The sequence below is a fragment of the Pelophylax lessonae genome (genome assembly GCF_965119305.1).
Source record: "Pelophylax lessonae genome assembly, chromosome: 3".
In the NCBI taxonomy this organism is placed as follows: Eukaryota; Metazoa; Chordata; class Amphibia; order Anura; family Ranidae; genus Pelophylax; species Pelophylax lessonae.
In genome coordinates this window covers 588241343-588255585 of record NC_138770.1, presented here as the reverse complement: position 1 = coordinate 588255585, position 14243 = coordinate 588241343, and the positions used below count along the sequence as shown (strand labels likewise).

Genomic DNA, 14243 nt, shown 5'->3' with positions numbered 1-14243 from the left:
TACCACAGTGATCCTCCTTGCCTTCCATGTGCCATAGTGGTCCTTCCTTCCTGCCTTCCAGGTGTCATTGTGATCCTTCCTGCCTTCCATGTTCCATAATGATCCTTCCCTCCTGCCTTCTATGTGCCATAGTGATTCTTCCTGCCTTCCATGTGTCATAGTGAGTTTTCCTGCCTTCCAGGTTTTATAGCAATTCTTCCTTTTTTCCATGTGCTAAAATGATACTTTTTTCCTGCCTTCCATGTGCCACAGTGATCCTTCCTGCTTCCATGTACCATAATGATCCCTCCTTCCTTTTCTCTATGTACCATAGTGATCCTTCCTCCTTGCCTTCTATCTATCATAGTGATCCCTCCTTCCTTTTTTTCATATAAAATAGTGATACCCCTTCCTTTTTTCCATATACCATAGTGCCCCCCCTCCTTTCTTCCATAAACCTTAACTCTCTCTCACCCTAAGAGTTGGTTCTTACTGCATTACTTATTCTTTGGCTCCATCCCAGGGTTCCTCAGCTCCTTCATAAACCTGTTTTAAGCTCTCTGTCTATTTTAAGTATATACAAAACCATATGTATTGGAAGTCATTTTCTAAATGATTGTAGTGAGGTTTATATGAATCCCCTAAACTTTAGCTTGTGGCACAGCAATCAAAGCATATTTTATAGATACAAGGAAGCCCATATCATGGCTCCTAAGCCCCTCCCACTATCATGTTTGGCCACATCCACTTTTTGCTGTCTCCCTGAATTTCTTCCTCATTTTCAAGTTCAAAAGTTGGGAGGTATGCTAAAAGGAATAGAAAATGTGCACTTACAAAAGTGACTGTTCCCTTTGTAAAATGTATGTTACCTTAGTAAAGATGGTTAAGCTGTATTCACTTTAATTACCCAATTGCTTGCAAAGTAAAAACATGATTTTTTTTCCTGTAAGTTACTGGATTACTGAAGTGATTACAGCTTCACCATATTTACTAAACTTTTTGAAGTAAATAACCATTCTTCCTTCTGTAAATATATATCAATGAATCATTGATACATAGTGATCCTACCTTCCTATGGCAAATGAATAGTCACACAGGGTGATAGACAGGGAAATTGTGTTCACATCTGCCAGAGTGTGCAATTGTAGTGACTAATGATTTCCAGGCAAATAGTTAGACTTTTAAAATAGTGGTAATATAAGTAATACAATTGTTGAGTATATATATATATATATATATACTGTATAACATACAGTATCTCACAAAAGTGAGTACACCCTTTAAATTTTTGTAACTATTTTATTATATCTTTTCATGTGACAAAACTGAAGAAATTACACTTTGCTACAATGTAAAGTAGTGAGTGTACAGCTGGTATAACAGTATAAATTTGCTGTCCCCTCAAAATAACTCATTAGACAGCCATTGATGTCTAAACTGCTGGCAACAAAAGTGAGTACACAAATAAGTCAAATGTCTAAATTAATCCCAAAGTGGCAATATTTTGTGTGACCGCCATTATTTTCCAGCACTGCCTTAACCCTCTTGGGCATGGAGTTCACCAGGGCTTCCCAGTTTGCCACTGGAGTCCTCTTCCACTCCTCCATGATGACATCACGGAGCTGGTGGATATTAGAGACCTTGCGCTCCTCCACCTTCCGTTTGAGGATGCCCCACAGATGCTCAATAGGGTTTAGAACTGGAAACATGCTTGATCAGTCCATCACCTTTACCCTCAGCATCTTAAGCAAGTAGTCGTCTTGGAGGTGTGTTTGGGGTCTTTATCATGTTGTAATACTGCCCTGCAGCCCAGTCTCTGAAGGGAGGGGATCATGCTCTGCTTAAGTAGGTCACAGTACATGTTAGCATTCATGGTTCCCTCAATGAACTGTAGCTCCCCAGTGCCGAATACTATATATATAAAGTATCTCAAAGAAGTAATTACACACCTCACATTTTTGTAAATATTTTATTATATCTTTTCATGTGACAACACTGAAGAAATTACACTTTGCTACAATGTAAAGTAGTGAGTGTACAGCTTGTATAACAATGTAAATTTACCGTCCCCTCAAAATAACTCAACACACAGCCATTAATGTCTAAAATGCTGGCAACAAAAGTGAGTACACAAATAAGTGAAAATGTCCAAATCGGGCCCAATTAGCCATTTTCCCAACCTAGTGTCATGTGACTTATTAGTGTTACAAGGTCTCAGGTGTGAATAGGGAGCAGGTGTGGTAAATTTAGTGTTATCACTCTCACTCTCTCATACTGGTCACTGGAAGTTCAACATTGCACCTCATGGAAAAAAAAAACTCTCTGAAGATCTGAAAAAAGAATTGTTACTCTACATAAAGATGGTCTAGGCTATAAGAAGTTTGCCATGACCCTGAACCTGAGCTGCAGCACGGTGGCCAAGACCATATAGTGGTTTAACGGAACAGGTTCCACTCAGAACAGGCCTCGGCATGGTTATCCAAAGAAGTTGAATGCACATGCTCAGCATCATATCCAGAAGTTGTCTTTGGGAAATAGACATATAAGTGCTGCCAGCATTGCTGCAGAGGTTGAAGGGGTGGGGGGCAGCCTGTCAGTGCTCAGACCATACGCCGCACACTGCATCAAATTGGTCTGCATGGCTGTCGTCCCAGAAGAAAGCCTCTTCTAAAGATGATGCACAAGAAAGCCTGCAAACAGTTTTCTGAAGACCAGCAGACTTAGAACATGGATTACTGGAACCACATCCTGTAGTCTGATGAGACTAAGATAAACCTATTTGGTTCAGATGGTGTTAAGCATGTGTGGCAGCAACCAGGTGAGGAGTACAAAGACAAGTGTGTCTTACCTACAATTAAGCATGGTGGTAGGAGTGTCATGGTCTGGGGCTACATGAGTGTTGCTCGCACTGGGGAGCTACAGTTCATTGAGTTTGTTGAGGGAACCATAAATACCAACATGTACTATGACATTTTGAAGCAGAGCATTATCCCCTCCCTTTGGAGACTGGGCCACAGGGCAGTATTTCAACATGATAACGACCTCGAACACACCTCCAAGACAGCCACTGACTTGCTAAAGATGCTGAGGGTAAAGGTGATGGACTGGCCAAGCATGTCTTCAGACCTAAACCCTATTGAGCATCTGTGGGGCATCCTCAAACAGAAGGTGGAGGAACGCAAGGTCTCCAACACCCACCAGCTCTGTGATGTCATCATGGAGGAATGGAAGAGGACTCCAGTGGCAACCTGTGAAGCTCTGGTGAACTCCATGCCTCCAATGCTCTGGTCCCAGCTGACGCCTTGTGAGGAGAAACATGTCGGGGGGAGCTGCCACGCCATCACACCATGTGGTCCGCACTGCAGGCAGCTGCGTCTTTCAACAGGAATCATTGTTTGCGTGTTTTCATCTGATGCCATGTAAGTGTTATTTATTTTTTAATAAAGGAGTTATCAAGGGTAATGCACTATTGGCACTTTATTTTTCCTATTTCTGGGGGAGATATACAAGTGACAGATACCATCATCTACATATGAAAGCCTGATGTGCCCCTGTGAAGGGAAGAGCTTTATATGTCCCATGAGCTTAAGCCAATTCTGTGCACCATCTGTATATAGGAATCCATACACCAACATATGGTTCAAAGTCTACCCTCCACGTACTTCTGGTAAGAAGCCTATGTTATCACTTGGGTGACACCAGACACGTTTTCATCACTGCGAGTGGAATTTGTGGTCACTACACTATCTGATTTTAAGTGGAGTTTGGTAAGGGACCACTTCACTAGGTTCTGTATCATGGACTATTTGGTTCACATTTGCAAGATCTGAAGACATCACTTCTATCCATTCATTTTATTTATAGACTTGGTTTCATAAGTTTAGAGCACTGTCACACTTATGTATTCCTTTGAGATACTCTAATGATTGGAGCTTCTTTATTTGCACAATTATTTGTGACACTGTTTATTCTTGTGTTTTATGTTTATCACATGTTTCACGTTGTTATATTGTTGTACATTTACATATGCATTTTTATGTACTGGATTTTGTTGAGCGCACTACTTTTTTATATGAAATCAACCCTATTGCCTGGAGACACACGAAATTCAGTTGCAAATACTCGTGATAGCAAAGACCAGGATAGCAAAGACCACTGCATCAAATTGGTCTGCATGGCTGTCATCACAGAAAAAAGCCTCTTCTAAAGATGATGCACAAGAAAGCCTGCAAACAGTTTGCTGAAGACCAGCAGACTTAGAACATGGATTACTGGAACCACATCCTGTGGTCTGATGAGACCAAGATAAACCTATTTGGTTCAGATGGTGTTAAGCATGTGTGGCAGCAACCATGTGAGGAATACAAAGACTAGTGTGTCTTACCTACAATTAAGCATGGTGGTAGGAGTGTCATGGTCTGGGGCTACATGAGTGTTGCTGGCACTGGGGAACTACAGTTCATTGAGTTCGTTAAGGGAACCATAAATACCAACATGTACTATGACATTTTGAAGCAGAGCATTATCCCCTCCCTTTGGAGACTGGGCCACAGGGCAGTATTTCAACATGATAACGACCTCGAACACACCTCCAAGACGGCTACTGGCTTGCTAAAGATGCTGAGGGTAAAGGACTGGCCAAGCATATTTCCAGACCTAAACCCTATTGAGCATCTGCGGGCATTTTCAAACAGAAGGTGGGGAAGTGTAATGTCTCTAACATCCACCAGCTATGTGATGTCATCATTCAGGAGTGGTAGAGGACTCCAGTGGCAACCTGTGAAGCTCTGGTGAACTCCATGCCCAAGGGGGTTAAGGCAGTGCTAGAAAATAATGGTGGCCACAGAAAATATTGAAACCTAGCTAAAAGGAACAATGGTGTCATTGGAAGCTTATCTGAGAGGCAGAAATCGCCCATTGCTCAAGGAACCCCTAGCAACCTCAGCAACACATTTAAATCTATTTTTAATAAACACAATCAAAACAGAAAACAAATGTGGTGTTCCATAATTATTAGCCTACTTATGTAAACCACACTGGAGGCTGGGCCTAATTGTCTTACCTTATTTAGTCTTTCAAGATTTCCTTTAAGAAGTTGCTGATACTCACATTCATTTTGGTATCTGTAAAAAATAAAACATGACTAAAGACTAATAAAAAAACATAGGTTATCAAATAGAACAGTAAAACCAGAGGTAAAAATGGTGATTTCATCTTCTAAATGGGAAAAAAATAAAAAAATTTAAAGCGCCCCCGTCGCCGTGAGCTCGAGCACAAAAGAAAACGCATGCATAAGTTGCGCCCCCAAATTAAAACGGTGATCTAACCACACATGTGAGATATCGCTGTGATCGCCATAGTGAGAGCAATAATTCTAGAAAAAGACGTTCTTTGCAACTCTAAACTGGTAACCGTTCAGAAATTTTAAAGCGTTGCTTTGGAGATTTTTAAGTACCATAGCTTGTCGCTATTCAACGAGTGTGAGCAATTTTAAACCGTAATATGTTAGGTATCTATTTACTCGGCGTGACATCATCTTTCACAATATACATAAAAATTGGGCTAACTTTACTGTTTAGTTTTTTTAAAATGCTGTGAAATGTATTTATTTTTTTAAAAATTGCGTTTGAAAGACTGTTGCGCAAATACTGCATGACAAAAAATAGTGCAAACGACCACCATTTTATTCTCCAGAGTCTTTGCTAAATATATATATATATATATATATATATATATATATATATATATATAATGTTTGGGGGTTCTAAGTAATTTTTTTGCAACAAATATTGATTTTAACTTGTAAACAACATGTGTCAGAAATAGGCCTGGTCTTTATGTGGTTAACCACTTATAGTTGCTTTGCAGAAAATAGAAACTTTGCATTTTGCTGCATGGATCTGCATGTTTATTCAAATTCTTTCAAATTAATTTACGGAAAATGCTGTATACATTTTAGTCACCGACGTATATTAATTGTGGTGGAATGTGTGAACATATTGACGTTTCTTAAACTGCTGAAAAACTCATTTAGATTGCATTTGCATAAAGTTTACTTTTGTATTGATTATATTGACAAGGATAATTGATAAGTTATGTATAATGATTTGTGCATATTTTTTGATTGTGGCCAGGGCTGAATAACACATTTGTATTAATATACCAACTATTAAGAAACAGCACTGGAAGCACCTATTTAAGTGTGTATAATTATTTAAAACATGTGTGTGTCATATTTACCACCAGATCACAAATTTACTAAAAATGTAAAAAACAACATAAAAAATTGCAGCCATGCTGGAAAACCTTCACAGTAAATCAATACAACCATGTGTATACTAATAAAAAAATTCCACTGAAAAAATGACAAGTCCCCTTTGTTTAAAATATTGTGCTCCACATTTATCCTCCAGCGAAATCGCCTTTTGTCCTTCACCTTTCACACCATGTGGTGCTCACCTTAATTTATGACCTTCAAGAGATAGGTCAAGATGCCCTTTTCTCTTTACCGGGGCTTATTAGCCCCTCACTTCCTTCTTGCCTCTGCTCCTTGGTTTAGTTAAGCATGCCCACAGCCACCACTGGTCCATTTCTCCATCAATAAACTACCTCCCTTTGTTTTACAGCTACTATGCAATCCTCAATTGCTGTTGACAATCTGTACATGATCCCCTCCGAGAATTTCACCACTTTCCTGGACACTGCTCATGCAGTGGATAGTTCTTTAGAGGTTCTCCCAATGTAACTAAATATGTCTCTGAATGAAATACTCTTCTTATCTCCACCCCTGTCCCTCAACATAATTAAATGTTTGTCTTTTTTTGTCAGGTAAGAAAGATTGCGTATGAGTGTTTTATATTTTCTGCCAGCAGGCAAAGCTCTTGGCTTCTTTTGATGTGTCTTTCTGACCCCCCCCCCCTCCCCAAAGTTTTTAAAAAGCCAACAAGCTCAGGTGAAATTGGCAGAAAAGTGAATAAAGTCACAACAGGGGTGTCTTCTGGGATAACTCTGTCTACAGTTTGAGTTAAAGTAATTGTTTCTGAAAGGTGTGCTGTACACTCTCTTTAGCTCAGCAATAGTGTTCTTGGAATCCTTTGTCGTGCATTGCATGTTTATTTTGTATAATTAACTTTATGTAACTAAACAACAGATGAACGACATCAAATCAAAAAGGATACAGGCATAAAAGCAAAAATAACCCAAACTTTTTATAGTTTCCTTATGACATTAAGGGCCCTTTCACACGGGCGATCCGATCAGATCCGCCTGTCAGTTTTTTAGGCGGATCTGATCGGATCCTCCATGCAGCTCTATGGGGCAGCGGATGTCAGTGGAGACACCTCCGCTGACACCCGCTGCCATCCGTGTCCGATCCTGTCCGTGAAATCTGGACGGATGGAAACCCTATTTTTCCATCCGTTCAGTGATCGGATCGGATCGGATGAGAGCTGACAGGCGGTCCGCTCTCATCCGATCCCCCATAGTGGGCAGCGGGGGCTGAGACACCTCCCTCTCCGCTCTGCAAGCGGAGATGGAGCTGTCATCCGCCGGCTCAGCGGGGATCACGGATCGATCCCCGCTGAGCAACACGGATCCGCCTACGGAGGCGGACCGTGTGAAAGAGACCTAAATGTGAGAACTAATCAAAACAACAAACTCTTCTGCAAGGCATATGTTGAACCAACAAGATTACTTAATAGGTATATGTATTAATTTTATTTATGTTTTGATTAATTATCTGTATGATTAACATCATACCTTTGTTTGTCAATCTGTTATGTATCTTATATATGATATGTGTATCAATATTTATCTTATGTTTAATAATGGTTCTCATATTGATATTATTTATATGAATTAATTTCCCTATTGTTTTTTGATAGATTGGAGGACCTCCTATATATTCTACTACATGGCGATTGAGATCATTGGCATTCTCTCCTGGGCAGCATGCGGCACTCATAGGGGAAGGTTACCATGGCTACGTTTGCCATTCCCTCCCCCTTGCTGTTTTTGGCTGACTATGAGGCGGGTTTGTTTTCCGGCGCACGATCACCTCTTTTACCATCATGGACACCGTCCTATCTGGACACCAACCCCCACTGGGTTGGTTCGACCTCCACCTGGTCTTTGTCGGCCCTGTTTTTAACAACGCGCTTGCGCCAACTCCTTTGGCGCATGCGCGATCGAATGCCGGACCCAGCTACGTCACTGTGACCAGACCGGTGATTGGTGTACTGGGTAGAGGCCGATATAAAGGAATGCACGCTATCTATCCATGCTGTGTAGGCAGCATCGGAAGCGGCTTGTCACCATGTCCACAGGTATCTGTCTACTTATTTTTTCCCTCTCCTGCACCTTTCATGTTAATGTTCATTTCTGATTAATTTCCACTTTTTATTATGCCAGTTTGCAGGGCCCTTTTCAGGATCCTTCTTTAGGGGTTTTCTATCACCACCCTCCTGTGGAGCTGCAACCATACATTATATCTTTCTTGCGGGATCACTTACTAACTATCTAGGTATACCATTTCTATACTATTTCTATTGTGATATGCCCCCTCCCTTTTTTTTTTTTCCCCACCACATAAGTCTGCTACCATCAATGGGATGGTAGCCATTATCTGGTTATCGAATGCTCTATTGTGAGTAGTTATCTGCTCTGCAGACAGCTTTTGTGTATTTCTTGGCTGAACCTTTCACCATTTAATTTCTTTTTTGGATGATTGTGTTTAGCGATTACAGGATGCAGTCTAGTTTTACAGATGTTTATTCCTCCCCTTTTTAGGATTATTTTCAAGATCCTCTCTATATCATCTATTGGATGGAGTATTGAACATCCTGCAAACATTTTGGTGTTCATTGGGAATAGTTCCCTACTTACCCAACTGTGGACTTAGTATTCATACCCTCCCCCTTTATTCCCTTCCCACTGTCTGCCGCAGTTATTACGCATACGCCTGTCCTTCCTTTTTGGAAGGTAGGTTCATGAGTTTTTTAAGTTCTTTAACTCATGAGTTTCTTAACTCATAAAAATTTATTTGAGAACTAATATCATCTTATCTTATACTTATCGATTACAATTTTCATTATTGGATTCAGAGCTTTCTTATACCGTGGCTTCCATGCTCGCCCAGGAGACGTTTTGCCTAGTTGTTTCTTCGCCTGTTTTGAAGTTTGTGTCCTATTTATGAGGTAACTCCGCTGTCATACCAATGCTTTAGTCAACTCACTGTTGTGTTGATTTTCATCATCTGACTTTATATTTTTATTGTATTTAGTAATCTTTAAGAATTTATTTTTTTTCCCTTTTTCTTACCTTTATAGTGTAAATACCCGTTTGTGTTGTCTTGTTGTCCCATTCCCCTGAAGAAGCCGTTTTCTGTGAAACATGTTGCGATCTATTGGGAGCTTTATTCATACACAGCCATATCATTGAGGGAATGAACATGGGAACAGTATCCTCCCTCTAGGTTGTATGGGATTGTCTCATATTCATTTATATATGCTTTGTACTATATGTATGTTTACTCTGTAAGTATTTTTTGCTCTCTCTCTCTGTGCCCCCCTTTTTATATTTTTGTACATCAATAAAATGATATTTTTTACCTATTCCCTATTTTATTCATTTTTCTTGTCTCAGGGCGGTATAAATAAAATCCCCATTTCTTTGCCCCAACAATTCTAGTTTACAAGATTACTAAATATATTTCAGCAAAATTTTGGCTCAAGGTTTCTATTCAGTTTTTTTTATTTTCAGAAAATCGGTGCTTGTTCTGAAGGAATGCATAGGTCTGAATTTAACAGGTTATGGGAGCTCAAAATAATAATTTTTTATCCGAAGGCATGAGAGATAAATCCTCGTCTTCATTCATTCTAGGCTCCATGCACACTAGCATTTTTTTAAGCTCCTAGAAGCTGTTATTAGCATTTTTCTGCTCCAATAAGCTAATAGTGTTATCCTTTGTGTCCATGCACACTTCTTTAGGCTATTAGCATTTTTGAACTTCAGTGTCTAGGAGCAGAAAGAAAATAGTTTTTGTAGAGTTTCCTGGAGCGTTTTTCCAGCAAAAACACTCCTATCTCTGCTAATAGCATTTTTTGTGCTTTCTATTTTTTTTTTTTTAAAGGAACTGCAAAAACCCTAAAACACTACTAAAATGCTACTACAAAAAGCTATTACCAGCATTTTTTTTATCCAGCAAAAAAAAAGCTTAAATTACACAGGGAATGCTTAACTTGTCAGTGAGAAATTTTTATTTTGACCCAGGAAAGATGATTATGATCTTTAAGGACAAAACACTAAAGGACATTTGTATAAGAGTGTCTAAAATCCTACTCTCCATTCATAAGAAACAAATTATTTTGTGAGCAAAGAAAATACATTTTGCACACACATGCACACAAACATACATTCCTTCATGCACGCATTTATGTTTTCCTGCATGGTACTTTTTTCTTTACCAAAATAAATAATAGTTTACATATTAAAATCTACAGATTTTGTTATCCTAGCAATGATGATGATGATGATTGCAATTGGCATGGGTAATGTTGCACTATTTTCTTTCAACTAAAATAGAAAAAAATATCAATCATGCCCATAGTAACATTATAAAATATTATTGTAATTTAAATATTGATTATAAAACATATGGGGGGAAAACATATATGCAACTTGTGTGCTATATTTTTTTTCTGAAGCAAATAGAGAAAAAAAAAGTCTCCATCTTAAAATTCATAATTTTCTAAAACCAGATACAGTATAATATGAAAAAAAAGACAAAAAGTTAGTATTTATTCAATCAATTGAAAAAAAAAAATTCCGACTTTCATAAATATTGTGTAACAATAAACTCCTGTGTAGGGTTGAGCGGACACCTAGATGTCCGTGTTCGACGGGTTCGGCCGAACTTTAAAAAAAAGTCCGGGTCCGTGTCCCGGACTTTTACCGAACTTTTCCCGGACACCGAACCCCATTGAAGTCAATGGGGACCCGAACTTTAAGGCACTAAAATGGCTCTAAAACACCAAAGGAAAGGGCTAGAGTGCTGCAAATGGCAGCAAAACGTAATTAAGAGCATGGCAAGTGCTCTGCAAACAAATGTGGATAGGGAAATAACTTAAAACAACAAAAAAAAACAGAAAAATAAAACAATGTTCTTCTTCATCTCTGAAGGACGAGGCCCATATGGAGTAGGAGGGAGGTTGAGGTGGTGGTGGATGTGGCGGTGACATAGGCGTGCGCACAGGGTGTGCTGGGTGTGCCTGGGCACACCCTAATCACCTAGGGCACATAGCATTGCCAGTGAGGAGATGGGAAAGATCTCCCTGGGACCTGCTCTGCTCTATTTCTCCTTGCCTACAGGTACATGGCCCCGATACATTACTCTCCCTGCTGGCAAACACATGCATGTGTATTTCAACTTTGGGGTGCACACCTTAATGCAATAGGCTGCGCACACCTATGGGCGGTGTAGGTGGAAGCGGCGGTGGAGGAGGACCAGGGCCGGATTAACAGCATCATGGGCTTGGTGCTGAGGATTTTGAAGGGCCTTAGGGCCGTGCCTTGCCATGCACCCAGAGGAGGAAGGGTGCAGCCATGCATGCCTAATTCAACATGGGATGCTGTCTCTGAAGCCCATAAACACATCCATGCATCGCCAACTGTCCCTCCTTGTCCGGCCTTCGCGCTGTGTGGGGAGGTTCTGAGGGTGCTGCCTGGGGAAGTGAGCATAGAAGCTAGACTTCTGTGTTTACAAGTGACAGAAGAGCGGTAACAGTGAATATGGCCAACCCGGGGGCCTATATAAAAGGTAGGGGCCTGGAGCTGCAGCTCCAATAGCCCCTACATTAATCTGGCCCTGAGGAGGAGGACGAGGTAGCCAACACTGCTTCTTTTCACAAATTTTAAATGAGGGTACACCCCAAAAGAGTGAGAAAGAGCAAAAATGGAACAATGGGTGGGTAAGGTCGGTATCCATTGCTATTCTGCACAAGGTACGGAAAAGTCCCGTGAGATCCATGCCTGGTTCATTTTAATGAACGTGAGCTTGTCCACATTGTCTCTGGACAGGCGGCTGCGCTTGTCTGTTATAACGCCCCCAGCCGTGCTAAATACCCGTTCAGATAATACACTGGCTGCAGGGCACGCCAGCACCTCCAAGGCGTAAAGGGCAAGCTCAGGCCATGTGCCCAATTTGGAGACCCAGAAGTTGAAGGGGGCAGACCCGTCATTCACTACATGTAGGCGTGTGCACACATACTGCTCCACCATGTTGGTAAAATGCTGCCTCCTGCTAAGACGTTCCATCTGAGCTGCTGGTGCTGCTGTTTGTTGTGGCGTGCTGACAAAGCTTTTCCACATTTCGGCCATGCTAACCCTGCCTTCTGAGGTGCTGGCGGTGCCCTGGTTGCGTTGGCGACCTCCTCCTCCTCCTCCTCTGCCTTGTGCTTCCACTGTGGCCCCGCTGTCAGATGGGAATGCCAGCAGCATGGCGTCTACCAGCGTGCGCTTGTACTCGCGCATCTTGCGATCGCGCTCCAGTGAGTGAATTAAGGACGGTACGTTGTCCTTGTAACGGGGATCCAGCAGCGTGGCCACCCAGTAATCAGCACAAGTTAGAATGTGGGCAACTCGGCGGTCGTTGTGGAGACACTGCAGCATGTAATCGCTCATGTGTGCCAGGCTGCCCAGAGGCAACGAAAGGCTGTCCTCTGTGGGAGGTGTATGGTCCGTGTCCTCTGTATCCCCCCAGCCACGCACCAGTGATGGCCATGAGCTGGCCTGGGTGCCACCCTGCTGTGAACATGGTTCCATCTCCTCCTCCAGCTCCTCCTCCTCCTCATCCTCCTCATCCTCCAGAACTGTGCCCCTGCTGGACAATTGCGTCCCTGGCGTTTGCGTGTGCAGGAACCCACCCTCGGAGCCCCTTGCGAATGACTGCCCTGAAAGCCTTGGAAATGTTACCTCTTCATCCTCCTCCTCCTCCTCATCCTGTGCCACATCCTCTTCCATCATCGCCCGAATTGTTTTTTCAAGGAGGCATAGAAGTGGGATAGTTAAGCTGAGAACGGCGTCATTGCCACTGGCCATGTTGGTGGAGTACTCAAAACAGCGCAACAAGGCACACAGGTCTCGCATGGAGGCCCAGTTATTGGTGGTGAAGTGGTGCTGTTCCGCAGAGCGACTCACGCGTGCGTGCTGCAGCTGAAACTCCACTATGGCCTGCTGCTGCTCGCACAGTCTTTCCAGCATGTGCAAGGTGGAGTTCCACCTTGTGGGCACGTCACATATGAGGCGGTGAGCGGGAAGGCCGAAGTTACGCTGCAGCGCTGCCAGGCGAGCAGCAGCAGGGTGAGAACGCCGAAAGTGCGCACAAACGGCCCGCACTTTCTGCAGCAGCTCTGACATATCGGGGTAGTTTTTAAGGAACCTCTGCACCACCAAATTCAGCACATGCGCCAGGCAAGGGATGTGCGTCAAACCGGCTAGGCCCAGAGCTGCTATGAGATTTCGCCCGTTATCGCACACCACCAGGCCGGTCTTGAGGCTCGCTGGCAGCAACCACTCATTTGTCTGCTGTTCCATGCTCCTCCACAACTCCTGCGCGGTGTGTGGTTTGTCCCCCAAACAGGCAAGTTGTAAAACTGCCTGCTGTCGTTTACCCCTGGCCGTGCTGAAGTTGGTGGTGAAGGTGTTACGCTGTCCGGATGAGGAGGCGGTAGAGGATGAGGAAGCGGAGTAGGAGGAGTTAGGAACAGGAGGCAAACTGAAGCGCCCTGCAATCCTCGGTGGTGGAAGGACATGCGCCAAATTGCTATCCGCCTCAGGCCCATCCGCCACTGCATTTACCCAGTGTGCCGTTAGGGAGATATAACGCCCCTGACCGTGCTTACTGGTCCACGTATCCGTAGTTAGGTGGACCTTGGCACAGATGGCGTTGCGCAGTGCACACCTGATTTTTTCCCCCACTTGGTTGTGCAGGGAAGGGATGGCTTGCCTGGAAAAGTAGTGGCGGCTGGGCACGACGTACTGTGGGACAGCCACCGACATAAGGTTTTTAAAACTGTGCGTCTCCACCAGACGGAATGACAGCATTTCAAAGGCCAATAATTTTGAAATGCTGGCATTCAGGGCCAGGGATCGCGGGTGGGTAGGGGGGTACTTCCTCTTCCTCTCAAGTGTTTGGGAGATGGAAAGCTGAACGCTTCCACGGGACATTGTGGAGATGGTTGTTGGTGACCCAGGTGGTGGTGTTGCTG

General features: G+C 42.7%; 1 protein-coding gene across 1 annotated transcript in view; it reads right to left on the bottom strand.

Annotated features, from left to right (window-relative positions):
- BFSP1 (beaded filament structural protein 1) overlaps positions 1–14243 on the bottom strand; it is an 80737-nt gene that overhangs the window by 56158 nt on the left and 10336 nt on the right. The window contains exon 2 of the mRNA XM_082250023.1: positions 5042–5102. Coding sequence (XP_082106149.1) covers positions 5042–5102 — 61 coding nt within the window. The remainder of the gene's footprint in view (positions 1–5041; positions 5103–14243) is intronic.